The 14,013-nt window shown below is 36.7% G+C and overlaps 1 protein-coding gene across 1 annotated transcript in view; it reads left to right on the top strand.

Moving 5' to 3' along the window:
- The window catches only part of rgs7b (regulator of G protein signaling 7b), a 173,416-nt gene that overhangs the window by 128,120 nt on the left and 31,283 nt on the right, over window positions 1–14,013 (top strand). Inside the window, 4 exon segments of the mRNA XM_036571991.1 lie at window positions 504–555; window positions 8,047–8,111; window positions 8,466–8,542; window positions 10,752–10,833. Coding sequence (XP_036427884.1) covers window positions 504–555; window positions 8,047–8,111; window positions 8,466–8,542; window positions 10,752–10,833 — 276 coding nt within the window.

The raw sequence follows: 14,013 nt of genomic DNA, 5'->3' as shown, positions 1-14,013 counted from the left end.
TATACAAGCTGTATGTGTGCAATTGAACACCTCTGTCAGTAATAGGTGCACAATAAAGTAGTTGAATTTGCTATTTAGAAAGGCTGTCTGGAAACATTTGGACATGCTTACATTACATAAATATGAAGTACATCATTAATTATAAGTACATAATGCATTACATTTATTATATTCTATATTCTGTATCAACAGGTTTAAATCTTCAGTCTTTTTCCAGTTGTTTTGCAGTAGCATGGATTTAAAATTAGAATCTGCACTTTCAACAAAATGTGTCTGCTTGTTTTAATGAGCTACCAGTGAAAAAAATTGTTCAACAAATGTATGAATACTTTTCTATGGTCCACTCATCATGGAATTTTCACATAATGTAAAGGACGGCTGATGTGTTCAAATGATGTAGACGAATAAAAATCTACAAAAATGGAGATACATGTATTTTTTGGACAGTGATGATATGTGTAGCATCAGTAATTGATAGTACTATCTCTTTCATTTTCCTGCAGACTCCATACTTTTGGCCATCAAACTGCTGGGAACCAGAAAACACAGACTATGGTGAGCGCTCAGTATACACAGAAAATGTTCAAGTATTTCAAGCACTGAATTTAGAGTGTTTTATAATGAATTTAAATGTGCTGTTTCAGTGGTCTGGATAGAATTCAAATGGTGTGGTTGGTATGGTGTCCACACTGTAGACTAGGGTTAGATCCCCTGCCAGGTGAAGCACTCTACACTATACCAATAAGAGTCCTTGGGCAAGACTCCTAACGCTGTCTTCGCCTACCTGTGGAAAGCTACAATTATAAGTTGCTCTGGATAAGAGCATCTGCCAAGTGCCAATGAATTGAAATGTACAGTATTCACAGTGTTCTGCAATTAATTTAAATTTACTCTTTTTACAGCATTCCAGAATATGTTTAAAGTTTCTGAATGCTTAGTGTTTTGAAATTAATTTCTTATTTTATTCACAGTGTTGTGAATAAGTGGAATGAATTCAAATAGTCTATTTACAGCATCTAGAATGAAGTTAAAGTTACTATATTCACAGTTACTGTCACTATAATCACTCTAAAATGAATTTAAATACAGTGTTCTGGAATAAATTTAAATTCACTTTACTTACAGTGTTCTGGAGTGAATTAATATTTGCTGTATTTGCTGCAGAATCAATTTAAATGCACTGTAATTACAGTGTTCCAGAATCTATTTAAATACACTGTAATTACAGTGTTCCAGAATCAATTTAAATACACTGTAATTACAATGTTATAGAATAAATTTAAATGCACTGTAATTACACTGTTCCAGAATCTATTTAAGTGTCCTGTAATTACAGTGTTCCAGAATCAATTTAAATACACTGTAATTACAATGTTATAGAATAAATTTAAATGCACTGTAATTACACTGTTCCAGAATCTATTTAAGTGTCCTGTAATTACAGTGTTCCAGAATCAATTTAAATACACTGTAATTACAATGTTATAGAATAAATTTAAATGCACTGTAATTAGTTTTCCAGAATCAATTTAAATGCACTGTAATTACACTGTTCCAGAATCAATGTAAATCTCCTGTAATTAGTGTTACATAATCAATTTAAATACACTGTAATTACAATGTTATAGAATAAATTAAAATGCACTGTAATTACAGTGATGCAGAATTAATTTAAATGCACTCTAATTACAGTGTTCTGAAATCAATTTAAATGCACTGTAATTACAGTGATGCAGAATCAATTTAAATGCACTGTAATTACAGTGATGCAGAATCAATTTAAATGCACTGTATTGCATGTGAATTTATTTGTGGAATGAATTTAAATGTGGTCACAGTTTCTCAGAATGAGTTAAAAGTTACTGTATTCACAGTGATCTAAAATTCATTTGAATTTACTGAATGTACAGTGTTCCAGAATAATAGTGGCAGTGATAATGTGTCACTGTTTTTGTTGAGCATATTGAAGAACATTCATATTTCATGAATGCATGGGTGCACAAATAAACACACACACACACACACACACACACACACACAAACAGAAGGGTCCTCTTTCTGTCACTAGCCCACACACTGTAAGGATAAATTTGGAAATAAGACCTGATGATAGTAAAACAACAACAAATAGAGCTGCATATCCACTAGAGATATTTCCACATTTCAAATCTCTTAAAACGTGTATAACTGCTTTAAAGTTAAAAAATTTCTTGTGATGTTTATCCAGCCCTTTTTTAAAAATGAAGATTTTTAAACAGGGTTGTGCTTTAAGAGCAGTTTGCCAGTGAGAGACACTGTGGAATGTGGAAATGATGTTACTATATGAATGAAGCAAATTCAGTGCATTGCTTCTCTCAGTGTACTTTTGCTTTCTGTCATGCTTTGTTCTCTACAAATGTGCCTTGTACTCTGTAACTGGCTACGCTTGTCCTGCAGCTTGGAGACAGAGACCAAATCGATGAACACTGTGTACATGGTGTAAGAGCATGAGCTGGTCAGAGCAGACGGACATGTCTGGGGTCATAAGTATCAGTATTCTCAGAATGTAGGTCCTGAAACAGTGTTTGTCCTCTGTATCTTAAGGAATCTTAAGTTGCACGTAGTGTTATTTTAAAAAATAATCGAAGTCTCATATAACACATTTGCTTATTCCATAGTTATCAGCTAGTATTTTTCATGTCATATTGATCTGGCTATATAAAATAATGTTATGTCTTATCAACTTTTGCATCTTTGCATCATTGTATCATTTTTCCAGTTGACACCGAAAGATGTAAAGTGAAGATGAAATTACTTACCTAGCTTCATAAATCTGGATGATAGCAGGCTAACAAAACAGATCAACAAGCTGTTCAAACAGCTGCTTGTTTGTTTCAGCTGGCTTACTAGCTAGCAACTTAAAAGAATTCACACCAGCTTTTTAGAAATGTTATTTAAGCTTCACAAAGTTTGCCCTTCCTGGATTGAGGCTTTGGTGTGGCGGAAAGACTAGTGTGGTCTAGGGATCTTTAGTGCTAAGTCTTCTGGAGCAATATGCTCCTGGTAGGGTCTCCCAAGATGAACAGGTCTGGAGTGAAGAGCCAGACTAACCCGATCAAAAATTCCCTATGATCAATGGACACAATATATCATGTACCATGCCCGGGAGAGGGATACTGGGGCCTACCCCTGGAGCCAGGCGTGGGAGTGGTGTGCCTCGGCGAGCACCTGGTGGCCAGGCAGCCCACGTAACGCAGCCAGGTTAAGCCTGACAAGGAAACATGGGGGGACCATGTGGGTCCACCACTCACAAGGTTCAGTGTGGGGGACCAGTGCAGTGAATTACAGGCAGTGGGAGATGGCGGGGAGGTCCTTTACGGCATGGACCCCTGCAGTGGAAACTCTCGGCACGTGGAACATTGGAGCCGGAGCATGTGCAGGAGGTTGACGGCTCGGAACCCCCCAGAACTTGTATCATATGTATCAATGTTCATTAAATATTTCCTGTTTGGCTTGACATAATACATATATATATAATATGTAATACCTGCTCAAACTTTTTGGCAGCAATACCCTTAACCCTCTGGAGTCCACAAACTCACCCACATGTTAAATTCTCTGTTTCTATATCTGTTTCTCTATCTTTGTGATAATACAGTGCAGAAATGAGGTTCAAACATTTCCTGAATCTGTAGAGTCGCACTTTCCTTTCCATTCCATTCCATCACGAGATCGTGCGTGACTCATATCTGGAGTTATGAGGCTATGAAACGGGGCCGAGATGCACGTCAGCCATATTCTTTGGATGTCTGGTGTGAACGGCTCTCTTGAGGCTATTCCTCAGCACCTCTATTGGGTTAAGGTCTTGGCTCTGACCGGACCACTCCATATGCCATTTGTATGAATGGAGATTAGCTGGTTAACCAGTTCCAATGATTCCTTCAAGCTTTAGCTGTTATTCTGGGGTCTTTTTACTTCATTTACTGCATTGAGCAGTCTGTGTCATGCCTTGGGAATGATCTTGGCTGGGCACCCAGGATCTAGGGAGAGTAGACCCAGCGCTAAATCGTCTCTGTTTTTAGACAGTCGAAGGGTTTTGTTGCAAAACACATTTAAGCCGGTTGAAGAATTTTCATTTTTTTCCATGATATTGGTTGTTGGAAGTAGGCTTTACACAGGCAATATGTATGCTATATTGTTATCAATACCACATTTATTAGAGATATTAGAGATCAGCCTTTTTTTAATGAAACCCTTCAGTTTGTCTAACTGTGGACTGATGAATAACTAAACTCTTTGAGATTACTTTTTAACTCTTTCTAGCTTGATGCAAATCAACAGTGATTGGTTTTAGGTCTTCTGAGATCTTTTTTTTGCGAGGCATGGTTCACATCAGTGGATGCTCCTTGTCAGTCGCAAATTAAAAATGTTTGAGTGCTTTTATAAGTCACAGTAGCTCCAACCCACACCTCCAATCTCATTTAATAGATTGTACTCCTGACTCCAATTAGCTTTTGTTGAAGTCATTAGCCTAGGGGTTCACATCCCTTTTCCAGCCTGCACTGTGAATGTTTGAATGATGCATTCACTGTGAGAACAATGCATTATTATAAATCATATCATAAATATTTGTAAATATTTTGTAACTTAGATGAAGACCAGAGCATGTTTTAAGACATGTTAAATAAATATTATATAAAGATAATGCCAAAGGGTTCACATACTTATTCTTGACATTGTAATTGAAAAAGCTTACTCAACTGGTCTTATTGGATAATTTTACTTATCCTCATCTGATAAAGTATGTTTAAAAAAAAAAGTGTACATATGTGAAGTATGTAAAAGAGCGGTTGAGCTCTTACAGGTTCTAACAGGGATGTATCAGGGAGATCTAAGGCACTCCACAGTACTATGCTTGTTACACGTTAATAAATGCACTTAATCAGTGTTTTAAAATGATAATGTAATTGTGTTCTAGTGTTACTGTACTGCTCATGAATGTGCCATGAATGCTTCATGTGCATGTAGTTCCTGTAACGCATTATCCACAACAATTGACTACTAGTTGATTAAATTTCTTCAACCGACCACTAAACAACCACAAAATACAGGTGTCAATTTAAACCTGTTCAGCCTTCCCTGTTCTCTATGTCTGTGTTGTATGTATCTGCTGATGTTTACTGTAAATAACTGTAGAATGTGCCAAAATGTAAGAATATGACTGAGTGGAATCTGTTCTTATCTCTCAGGGAGTTTCACCTGAGTTACATTTCAGTGCAATGTAATGTAAACCCACCACACTAAACAAACAAAAATATTTCATCTAAAATATTGAGAAGCAAACATGTTGTTTTACAAACTTTTTTTGCTGGTAGAAGAACATTGAACAAGAGCATTGTTCCAAATGATGATAAAGCCAGTAGAGGCACAGACAATAACAGTCTTAACCCTTGTGTGGTGTTGATGTTTTTGTTACTCAGTGGTCTGGTGGACCCACTATAACACATACAGCCATAGAGATTTATGTAAAAATACCAGATGTTTAAAGTATCACAAGTGGTCAGCGTAGAGTTCTCCTTTAGCAGCTGTAGCCAGTCAGCAGCCTATCCATGTTGTCCATTCTCACACACACACGCGCGCACACACACACACACACACAGACAAACACTAACAGCAGGCCATGTAGGAGGAGAACAGAGTGAAGAACACAGCATTTCCACACTTTTATTTCCCACAGGTTCACCCAACACCACATGTGTAATATAAATGTGTGGGGGGAGAACAGAGTGAAATTACTGGAAATATGTTATTTTATATGTTCTTTACAGAAAAAAGAGAAAAGGCCAAGGAATCTGGGGTTGAAATAACAATAAATTGCATCATTCTTTTCTTTTGGTAAACATTGAAAACGGGTCCCACATACCTGAACACCACACAAGGATTAACTATTACATATTATTGACAAATGCTGTCACCGGACTTGGAACAATGTCCTTTCCTATTTTTCTCTCTTTTTTTGAATGAAAATTGAAAAAGAAGAAAGCAGAAACAAATTTGTCTGAATATCTCTGGTGAAATCTTTTTTGGGGGGTGGAGAGGTGGGGAAGGGCCTCGGGGCTGTGCATATGATAAAGCATGTTAAAAAAACAATATGTATGTGAAATTATGTAAAAAATGAGTGAAAGCGGTGGGAAAGTGTTAAGATATTTGTAAATTAAGCTTCTGCTTTGTTTAGAAAGTGACAGACTGAGTGACCCCGGTTTGGTAAATGTATTTTGGCAATGAGGAATAACTGTAACACTGCGTAAAGTTGATCAGGGCAAGCACTCAAATAACATCTGACCAGCAGCGATCCTGTGGTCAGGACTCTGATAAGTAGGATAGTGGGGGGCTGATGAATTGTGCAGGAACAGATGGGCTACAGTTTGTAATTGTTCATTTGGCTGGTCAGTCCTTTTCCTGGAACATATGAATGAGTGCTGTTGTTGAAGAATGGTCTACATTAGAGACATAATGTCCATAAATCACAGATCATTATGTTCTGATATCACATTGTGTTATATTGTTTTGGAGTTTTTCACGGCCGTGTGAAAATAGGGTTCTCTGATTTAGTGTGTTGTGTTTGTCTCCTATCCTGGCTGACTTTCAAGTGGATATTTACTGTTTCATTACAGCAGTAGGCTATTGTTGAAGAGAGAATACACTTGGGCTTCTTACCTCTCTCTCTCTCTCTCTCTCTCTCTCTCTCTCTCTCTCTCTCAGTAATCAACACATTTTTATCACTGCACTTCTGATCTACTCTCTTTCATTCATTCTCTCCCAGATTGTCTCATTTCTGTTATGGCCCTCAATCAAATATTTGTACAATTTCCCTCTAAATTTCTCAGAGATGGGATGTCACAGGATACAAGTACTTGGAATGCATATTCAGAATACAGAAATGAAGTATCTACAGTTCATGTTTTCAAAAGGCTGTTTTCTGAATACTTTTTAATACTAATATTTTTAGAAAACTTACCCACTAAAGTAAAAAAAGACACTTTTAACTCTTGTTTAAGGTAAATCACACTGTGTTCAGTAAACATGCTCCTCACACAGACTCTAAAGAGAAACTGTACAAACACTGAAGTTCCTGCTAAAACCTGAGTAGACTGATAAATCACTGAGTATTCGGTTATTTATCTCAGTGTTACTGATTTTTTTATGGACGATTGAGTTTTCATCCTTGCCCATGAGTCACAGAGATGTCTTTAGATTCCTTGAATCTTTTGATATTTTGCACCAATTTAAATAAAATAAATAAGAAAATGTATAAACTAAAATGAAGTACCTAAAATAATGAAAATAAGACAATGATAGCAAAAATCAAGTAAAACAGTGTCAGGCAGAGTGGAGGTAGTTAGAAAGTAGAAGTTTAAAATGACCCAGCGAGCTGAGCTTTAGTGTTTCCTCTAGTTCTAGTTTGCTGGTGCTGTAACTAAAGGCGGATTTTCCCAGATCAGTAAAAACTTTCGGTACCTGGCATGTGATCCAGTCTCTGGAGTGAGTCTGATAATTACCATTATTTATAGACGTCATTGAGGAAATATATGCTGGCATATGGCTGGAGAGTGTTGTGTGTATATATAGTCCATTGTCAGTCTTCAAAATCCCCTGAGCAGACAGTACGTGACTGAAGTGCCCTCGAGCAAGGCACCTAACCCCCAACTGCTCCCTGGGTGCCTTGAATAGGGCTGCCCACTGCTCTGGGCAAGTGTGCTCACTGCCCCCTAGTGTGTGTGCTTTCACTAGTGTGTATAAGATAAGATAAGATAAGATAAGATAATCCTTTATTAATCCCACAACGGGGAAATTTGCGGTGTTACAGCAGCACAGAAGACAGAGCAGCAGGAAATATACAAACAATATATAAAATAGAATAAACAATAAAAATATAAAGTTGTGGTGTTTCACTGCACAGATGGGTTAGAGTATGGAGGTGAAAATTTCCCTGTTGTGAGATTAATAAGGGTCACTTAATAATTATTTAATAGTAATAAAGTTTTTCTCTCTCTTTCTTTCTCTTAGCTGTTTACCTCTGCAAACGAACAATGCAAAACAAAGCCAGGCTGGAGCTTGCTGACTACGAGGCTGTAAGCATCGTCCCTTTTCCCTGTATTACTCCTACACTCCCACTCTTCATCACTTTATTGTGTATTAATGGGCCTACGCTCAGAGATAATGTAATGCATTTCTCTTTGTTTATTCCTTTCAGATATTAAAGAGTGCTGCATGTTGCGAATTTTAATTGTAGCCTTTCTTCTTAGTTGCACTTGTAAGCTGGGGTCTGACTTAGCTGGCAGAAATTTGGAATACAATATAGGTCTTATTACATATGATTACAAGTGTGGGTAATTACTAGTAAGAGTCTCCTCACTGACAATGCACTATCAAAGTTCAATTAGGAGGGTGTGAACATGAGCCTGTGTGTGTGTGTGTGCTTTCAGGAGAGTTTAGCGCGGCTACAGAGGGCTTTTGCACGGAAATGGGAGTTTATATTTATGCAAGCAGAAGCACAAGCTAAGTGAGTATTCATGGCCCAGAGGCGAACGCACTCACACGGTATGGGAGAATTCACAGCAGGACCACTGCATTGCAGAGACTCAGAATGCAAAACACTGAAGAACTGAAATATTCTACATTTTTCACACAGTATGGTCCAAACTTCACAGCTGATGCGTACATATGAAGGTTATAGGGCATCAACTCATCACAGGAGAGAGAGCTTAATATGTACGTACAGTACACCTACATTAGTTAGTACTGTCCAAAAGTCAGACACTAAAGTTTCATTTATTTTATTTAAAGTCAAAATGGCCATTAAGTACAAGTTATTTATTCTTTAGTTTCAAGAAAAAGTCAGAAAACATTTATTTATTATACTTATTAAATCTATAAATTATACAGAAGCCTCAACAACTAAATATTGTAGTAATTCCACCCTTTGCCTTTATTACAGCTTCCATTCTTTTCAGGAGACTCACTTTCTTTTTTTTTAAAGAAATCTGCAGGGATATTTTTCAACACCTTCAAAGTTCAGTCTAAGAAGTTGGTTGAATTTTTTAGCTTCTCACAATCCAAGTAATTCCAAACACATGCAGGGATTCAGTCACGTTGAGTTGAGGTCTGGGGCCAGATTCACAAAAGTGTCTTAAGAAAGAAAATCTTCTTAAATGTGTGTTTTTTCTTAACTTCGTTCTTAAAGAAAAAAGTTATGAAAAATGTTATTCTTCAATTTACATGTTAAGAATTCTCTTATTTTCTTTTCTTAACTATTGTCTCAGGAATAGTTCTAAGAACAAGTGGTATTGTTGAAAATATCATGTTTTTAAATGGTTTCCTAACCTTACGACAGTCTCACACCTGTCTTAGGCTGTAAGAGTCGACAAAGTAAGCATCTAAATTTATTAGTTTATCTATTCCTGCCCGTCCTCATCTCTTTCTTTCCGCCATCACCCCACAATTATTGTATTTTCCAAGGAGGATTTTTTTTTTCCTGTTGGCTGTTTCTTCCACCATCTTCCACTAGTTCTTGTTTGCTATTTTTTGTAACATTTATTTTAATGTTTTTCCTCCATTTTGCTCCTCTGAGCAGTTTTACCTAATAACGGAAATAACAGTTAATACAAATTCATAATGTATCTTGCATCTTTTATGGTACATGGTAAAATGCAACATTGCCTACAAAAGAAAACAATGTACATTTTTTAAGAAAATCTTAAGAAAATGATAAAGAAAATGATAAAGATCAAGAGAATATTTGAGAACTTATGTTTTTTTTGAGAATTGCATTTAAGAACATTCTTATGAACGTCTTACTGTTTGTGTTTGTCTTAAGAACCATCTGGTGTGTCTTAAGAACTGGTGTGGCCAGTTCATTGTTCTGAGCTTCTGTGTTTGATGTGTCCGTCTCCTTTTCTCATTAAAAGCTTCTTGACAGCTACACATCCTTTCAGACCCATAGCGCTGAGTCATCTTCTCACAGTGGAAGGATGGACAGAAACACTTGTGGATGTTTTCAGATCTGAAGCAGCTTGATTTTCTCCTCTCTCTCAGAGATGAAAGCTTTAAGTGCTGTTTATCTGAGGAGGTCAGTTTAGGTGGTCTACCAGGTCTTCTGAGAAGTCCCATCTTTTCTAAATCTTTGATATTCCCAATCCTTATGCAAGTGGGATGTCTTATATCTTATCTCCTCAGAAAAATTAATAACTTGTACTTAATGACCATTTTGACAGGAAATTGAATAAACGAAGGGGGACTTTTGCACAGAACTGTAGGTTTGACGATCCAAAGTATCAGTAAAACATATACGTCCAAAACCACATGCTACACATACTAAACTAATGAATGTCCAATGTAGTACTAATGGTGGTTACGTGCATCTTGCTGCACAGTTTATCTGCCCCCTTCTATCCCATTCATCATTGGTCAGTTCCTGACCCCAGGACCACTGTTGTTCAGATATCATTTGGGTGGTGGATCATTCTTAGCACAGCAGTAACACTGGCATGGTAATGTGTGTGGTGTGGCGCGAGTGTATCAGATACAGCGGCGTTGATGGAGTTTTATGAACTGAACTGACCACTGATGAAGGGCTAGAGAGTGGCTAACACAATTATGCAACAAAATATGGTCTCTAACTTTACACCAGCGGAGCTTCATGGTTGTTATCCCTCCACTGTGCCAGATTGTCTGCCGTCTTTGTTACGTTTCTTTTGTTTTCCTGCACCCAGGGTCGACAAGAAGCGAGACAAAATCGAGCGGAAGATCCTGGACAGTCAGGAGCGGGCGTTTTGGGACGTGCACAGACCCGTGGTGAGCTGCTGCTTCATTTCACTTCCAGCTGTTCAGGTCCCATTTCCCTAAAGCACTGCGGTGTTATGATACGATTAGCAGTTCAAAGTGATCCTCTCTCTGACGCCTTATGGTGCTCTTTGAGCTACGATGCTTTTGGGTAACTCAGCCTGAGTCTGTACCAGGTTAATCCCTTTAAGCAGTAGACATCTATTAGTGATATATAAAATTAATACAAATGAATAGAAATTGTCACTTCATTTTGAAAGTCCTTTATTGACTACAGATGCTTGAACTGTTAGGTGAAGCTTTAGGGCTAGAATTAGGTTCAGTTGCGTTTAATAGATATTTAGTTGAAAGTTAAAGAGAAAGAGAGCATCTGCTCAGCATCTACAGTCGATTCTCAAAATATTATGCTACCATATAAAATATTCAGTAACTATCAAAGAGCCATTCTAGCTGGACTTTGTGTTCCCTGAGGAGGTACTGTGATTTGAGAAGTCAAAATTGTGGCAGTCACAATTGTGGAGTGATATTAATCCAGTATGAATCTGCAGTGTGTGTAGTTTTACAGTCTGACAGTAATAATTGTGGAGCGATTTTAATCCAGTATGAATCTGCAGTGTGTGTAGTTTTTACAGTCTGACAGTAATAATTGTGGAGCGATTTTAATCCAGTATGAATCTGCAGTGTGTGTAGTTTTACAGTCTGACAGTAATAATTGTGGAGCGATTTTAATCCAGTCTGAATCTGCAGTGTGTGTAGTTTTACAGTCTGACATTAATAACTGTGAAGTGATTTTAATCCAGTATGAATCTGCAGTGTGTGTAGTTTTTACAGTCTGACAGTAATAATTGTGGAGTGATTTTAATCCAGTATGAATCTGCAGTGTGTGTAGTTTTTACAGTCTGACTGTAACAATTGTGGAGTGATTTTAATCCAGTATGAATCTGCAGTGTGTGTAGTTTTTACAGTCTGACAGTAATAATTGTGGAGTGATTTTAATCCAGTATGAATCTGCAGTGTGTGTAGTTTTTACAGTCTGACTGTAATAATTGTGGAATGATTTTAATCCAGTATGAATCTGCAGTGTGTGTAGTTTTACAGTCTGACGGTAATAATTGTTGAGTGATTTTAATCCAGTATGAATCTGCAGTCTGTGTAGTTTTTACAGTCTGACGGTAATAATTGTGGAGCGATTTTAATCCAGTCTGAATCTGCAGTGTGTGTAGTTTTACAGTCTGACATTAATAACTGTGAAGTGATTTTAATCCAGTATGAATCTGCAGTGTGTGTAGTTTTACAGTCTGACATTAATAACTGTGAAGTGATTTTAATCCAGTATGAATCTGCAGTGTGTGTAGTTTTTACAGTCTGACTGTAATAATTGTGGAGTGATTTTAATCCAGTATGAATCTGCAGCGTGTGTAGTTTTTTACAGTCTGACAGTGATAATTGTGGAGTGATATTAATCCAGTATGAATATGCAGCGTGTGTGGTTTTTACAGTCTGACAGTGATAATTGTGGAGTGATATTAATCCAGTATGAATCTGCAGTGTGTGTAGTGTTTACAGTCTGACGTTAATAACTGTGGAGTGATTTTAATCCAGTATGACTCTGCAGTGTGTGTAGTTTTACAGTCTGACAGTAATAATTGTGGAGTGATTTTAATCCAGTATGAATCTGCAGCGTGTGTAGTTTTTACAGTCTGGAGCAATAACTGTAATATATAGTAATAATAGCAGTGATTGACAGAGCATTAAGAAAAATTGAAGCAGTCAATTCATATGTTGAGAAAAGAGACAGTATTAGTTAAAGCATGAGGGAGTTGGGGTGACTTTTGAGGAGCTCAGAAATGAGCATGTATTAATATGAGACTTTTTTAATGAATAAAAGAGCCTATGCAAATTAATCTAATTAAGAGTGAAGTTTTTAATGAATGGAAGGGCCTATGTAAATTAGTTCTAATTAGGCTAGGACCTTTCAGTGAGTGAATATAATGAATATAAATTAATCTAATTAAACATGTTTTGTATATATCTCTTTATTCATTTTTAGGTGTGAGTGAGTGCATGTGTGTTTGTATGTTGACGTACTGCTTGAGGAATGATCATTTCCTTGACCCATATTAACCTCTGATACTGAACTGCTATTGATTTACCACACCACTGTCATTGCTCATGATTAATATTAATAGACAATGCATAATAATAGACTGAATCGTTCAGACATATTTCACTCATGCATATGTCTATGTTACTGTACATATTGCCGGGATTGGAGGAAAACCCTGAAGTTATCACATCGGAAGTGATAACTTTACAGGAAAAGGACGAAACCTACTTTACATTTAATGTAAGTCAATGGAACCAGGATTTTTTTTGTAAGTCAGTTTGGGCCGTTTCTTTCTGGTCCATCCTTCATGAACTTTGCACACAATGTTAAGGGTGACAGGCATTTTCAAATTATGTCAAAAACTGAAAAACAACAAAAATGGAGATAAAAGGTTTTATTCTGACAACAGTGATATGCATGCTTTTATAAAAAAAAGACTTCTGATATATCTACTTATTTATTTACTTAATTATTCACTTACTTTCCTCATTTTTTGTACACGACCTGCCCAAAAGTATCCAGACAGCACTTCTAATTACTGAATTCAGCTACTTTAAGGTGCATCTGTAACTGATACAGGTGTTCAATTATGCACACACAGCTTGTATAATCTCCATAGAAGGCAATATCCATTAGAATGGGACACCGGAGCAAGCCGCACATGAGCCTAAAGTCACCATGCCCAATGCCAACACTGCAAAAAGTGGCATCTTGTTAAGTACATTTATCTTAAATATAGTCAATAAATCTAATATTTCTCCTGTTGAGATTGTTGCAAGCTTAAACTAAGATTATTTTATTTTTTTTTTTAGAGACTGTTTACTTGTTTTAGGTCATTTTATTGGGAAAAAATGATCTCACTATACTGGCAGATAATTTTGCTGGTTTCAAGCACATTTTTTTAAAACAAGCAAAATTATCTGCCAATATAGTGACATTATTAAGTAAGATTATGTTACTTAAAACAAGTAAACTTGCAACAATCTCAACAGGAGAAATATTATATTTATTGATTAGATTTAAGATAATTTTACTTGACAAGATACCATTTTTTGCAGTGAGGCATCAGCTAGAAGAGTATAAAC

Source organism: Colossoma macropomum, unplaced genomic scaffold (genome assembly GCF_904425465.1).
Source record: "Colossoma macropomum unplaced genomic scaffold, Colossoma_macropomum, whole genome shotgun sequence".
NCBI lineage: Eukaryota > Metazoa > Chordata > Actinopteri > Characiformes > Serrasalmidae > Colossoma > Colossoma macropomum.
This window is presented reverse-complemented; position numbering and strand designations above follow the sequence as displayed.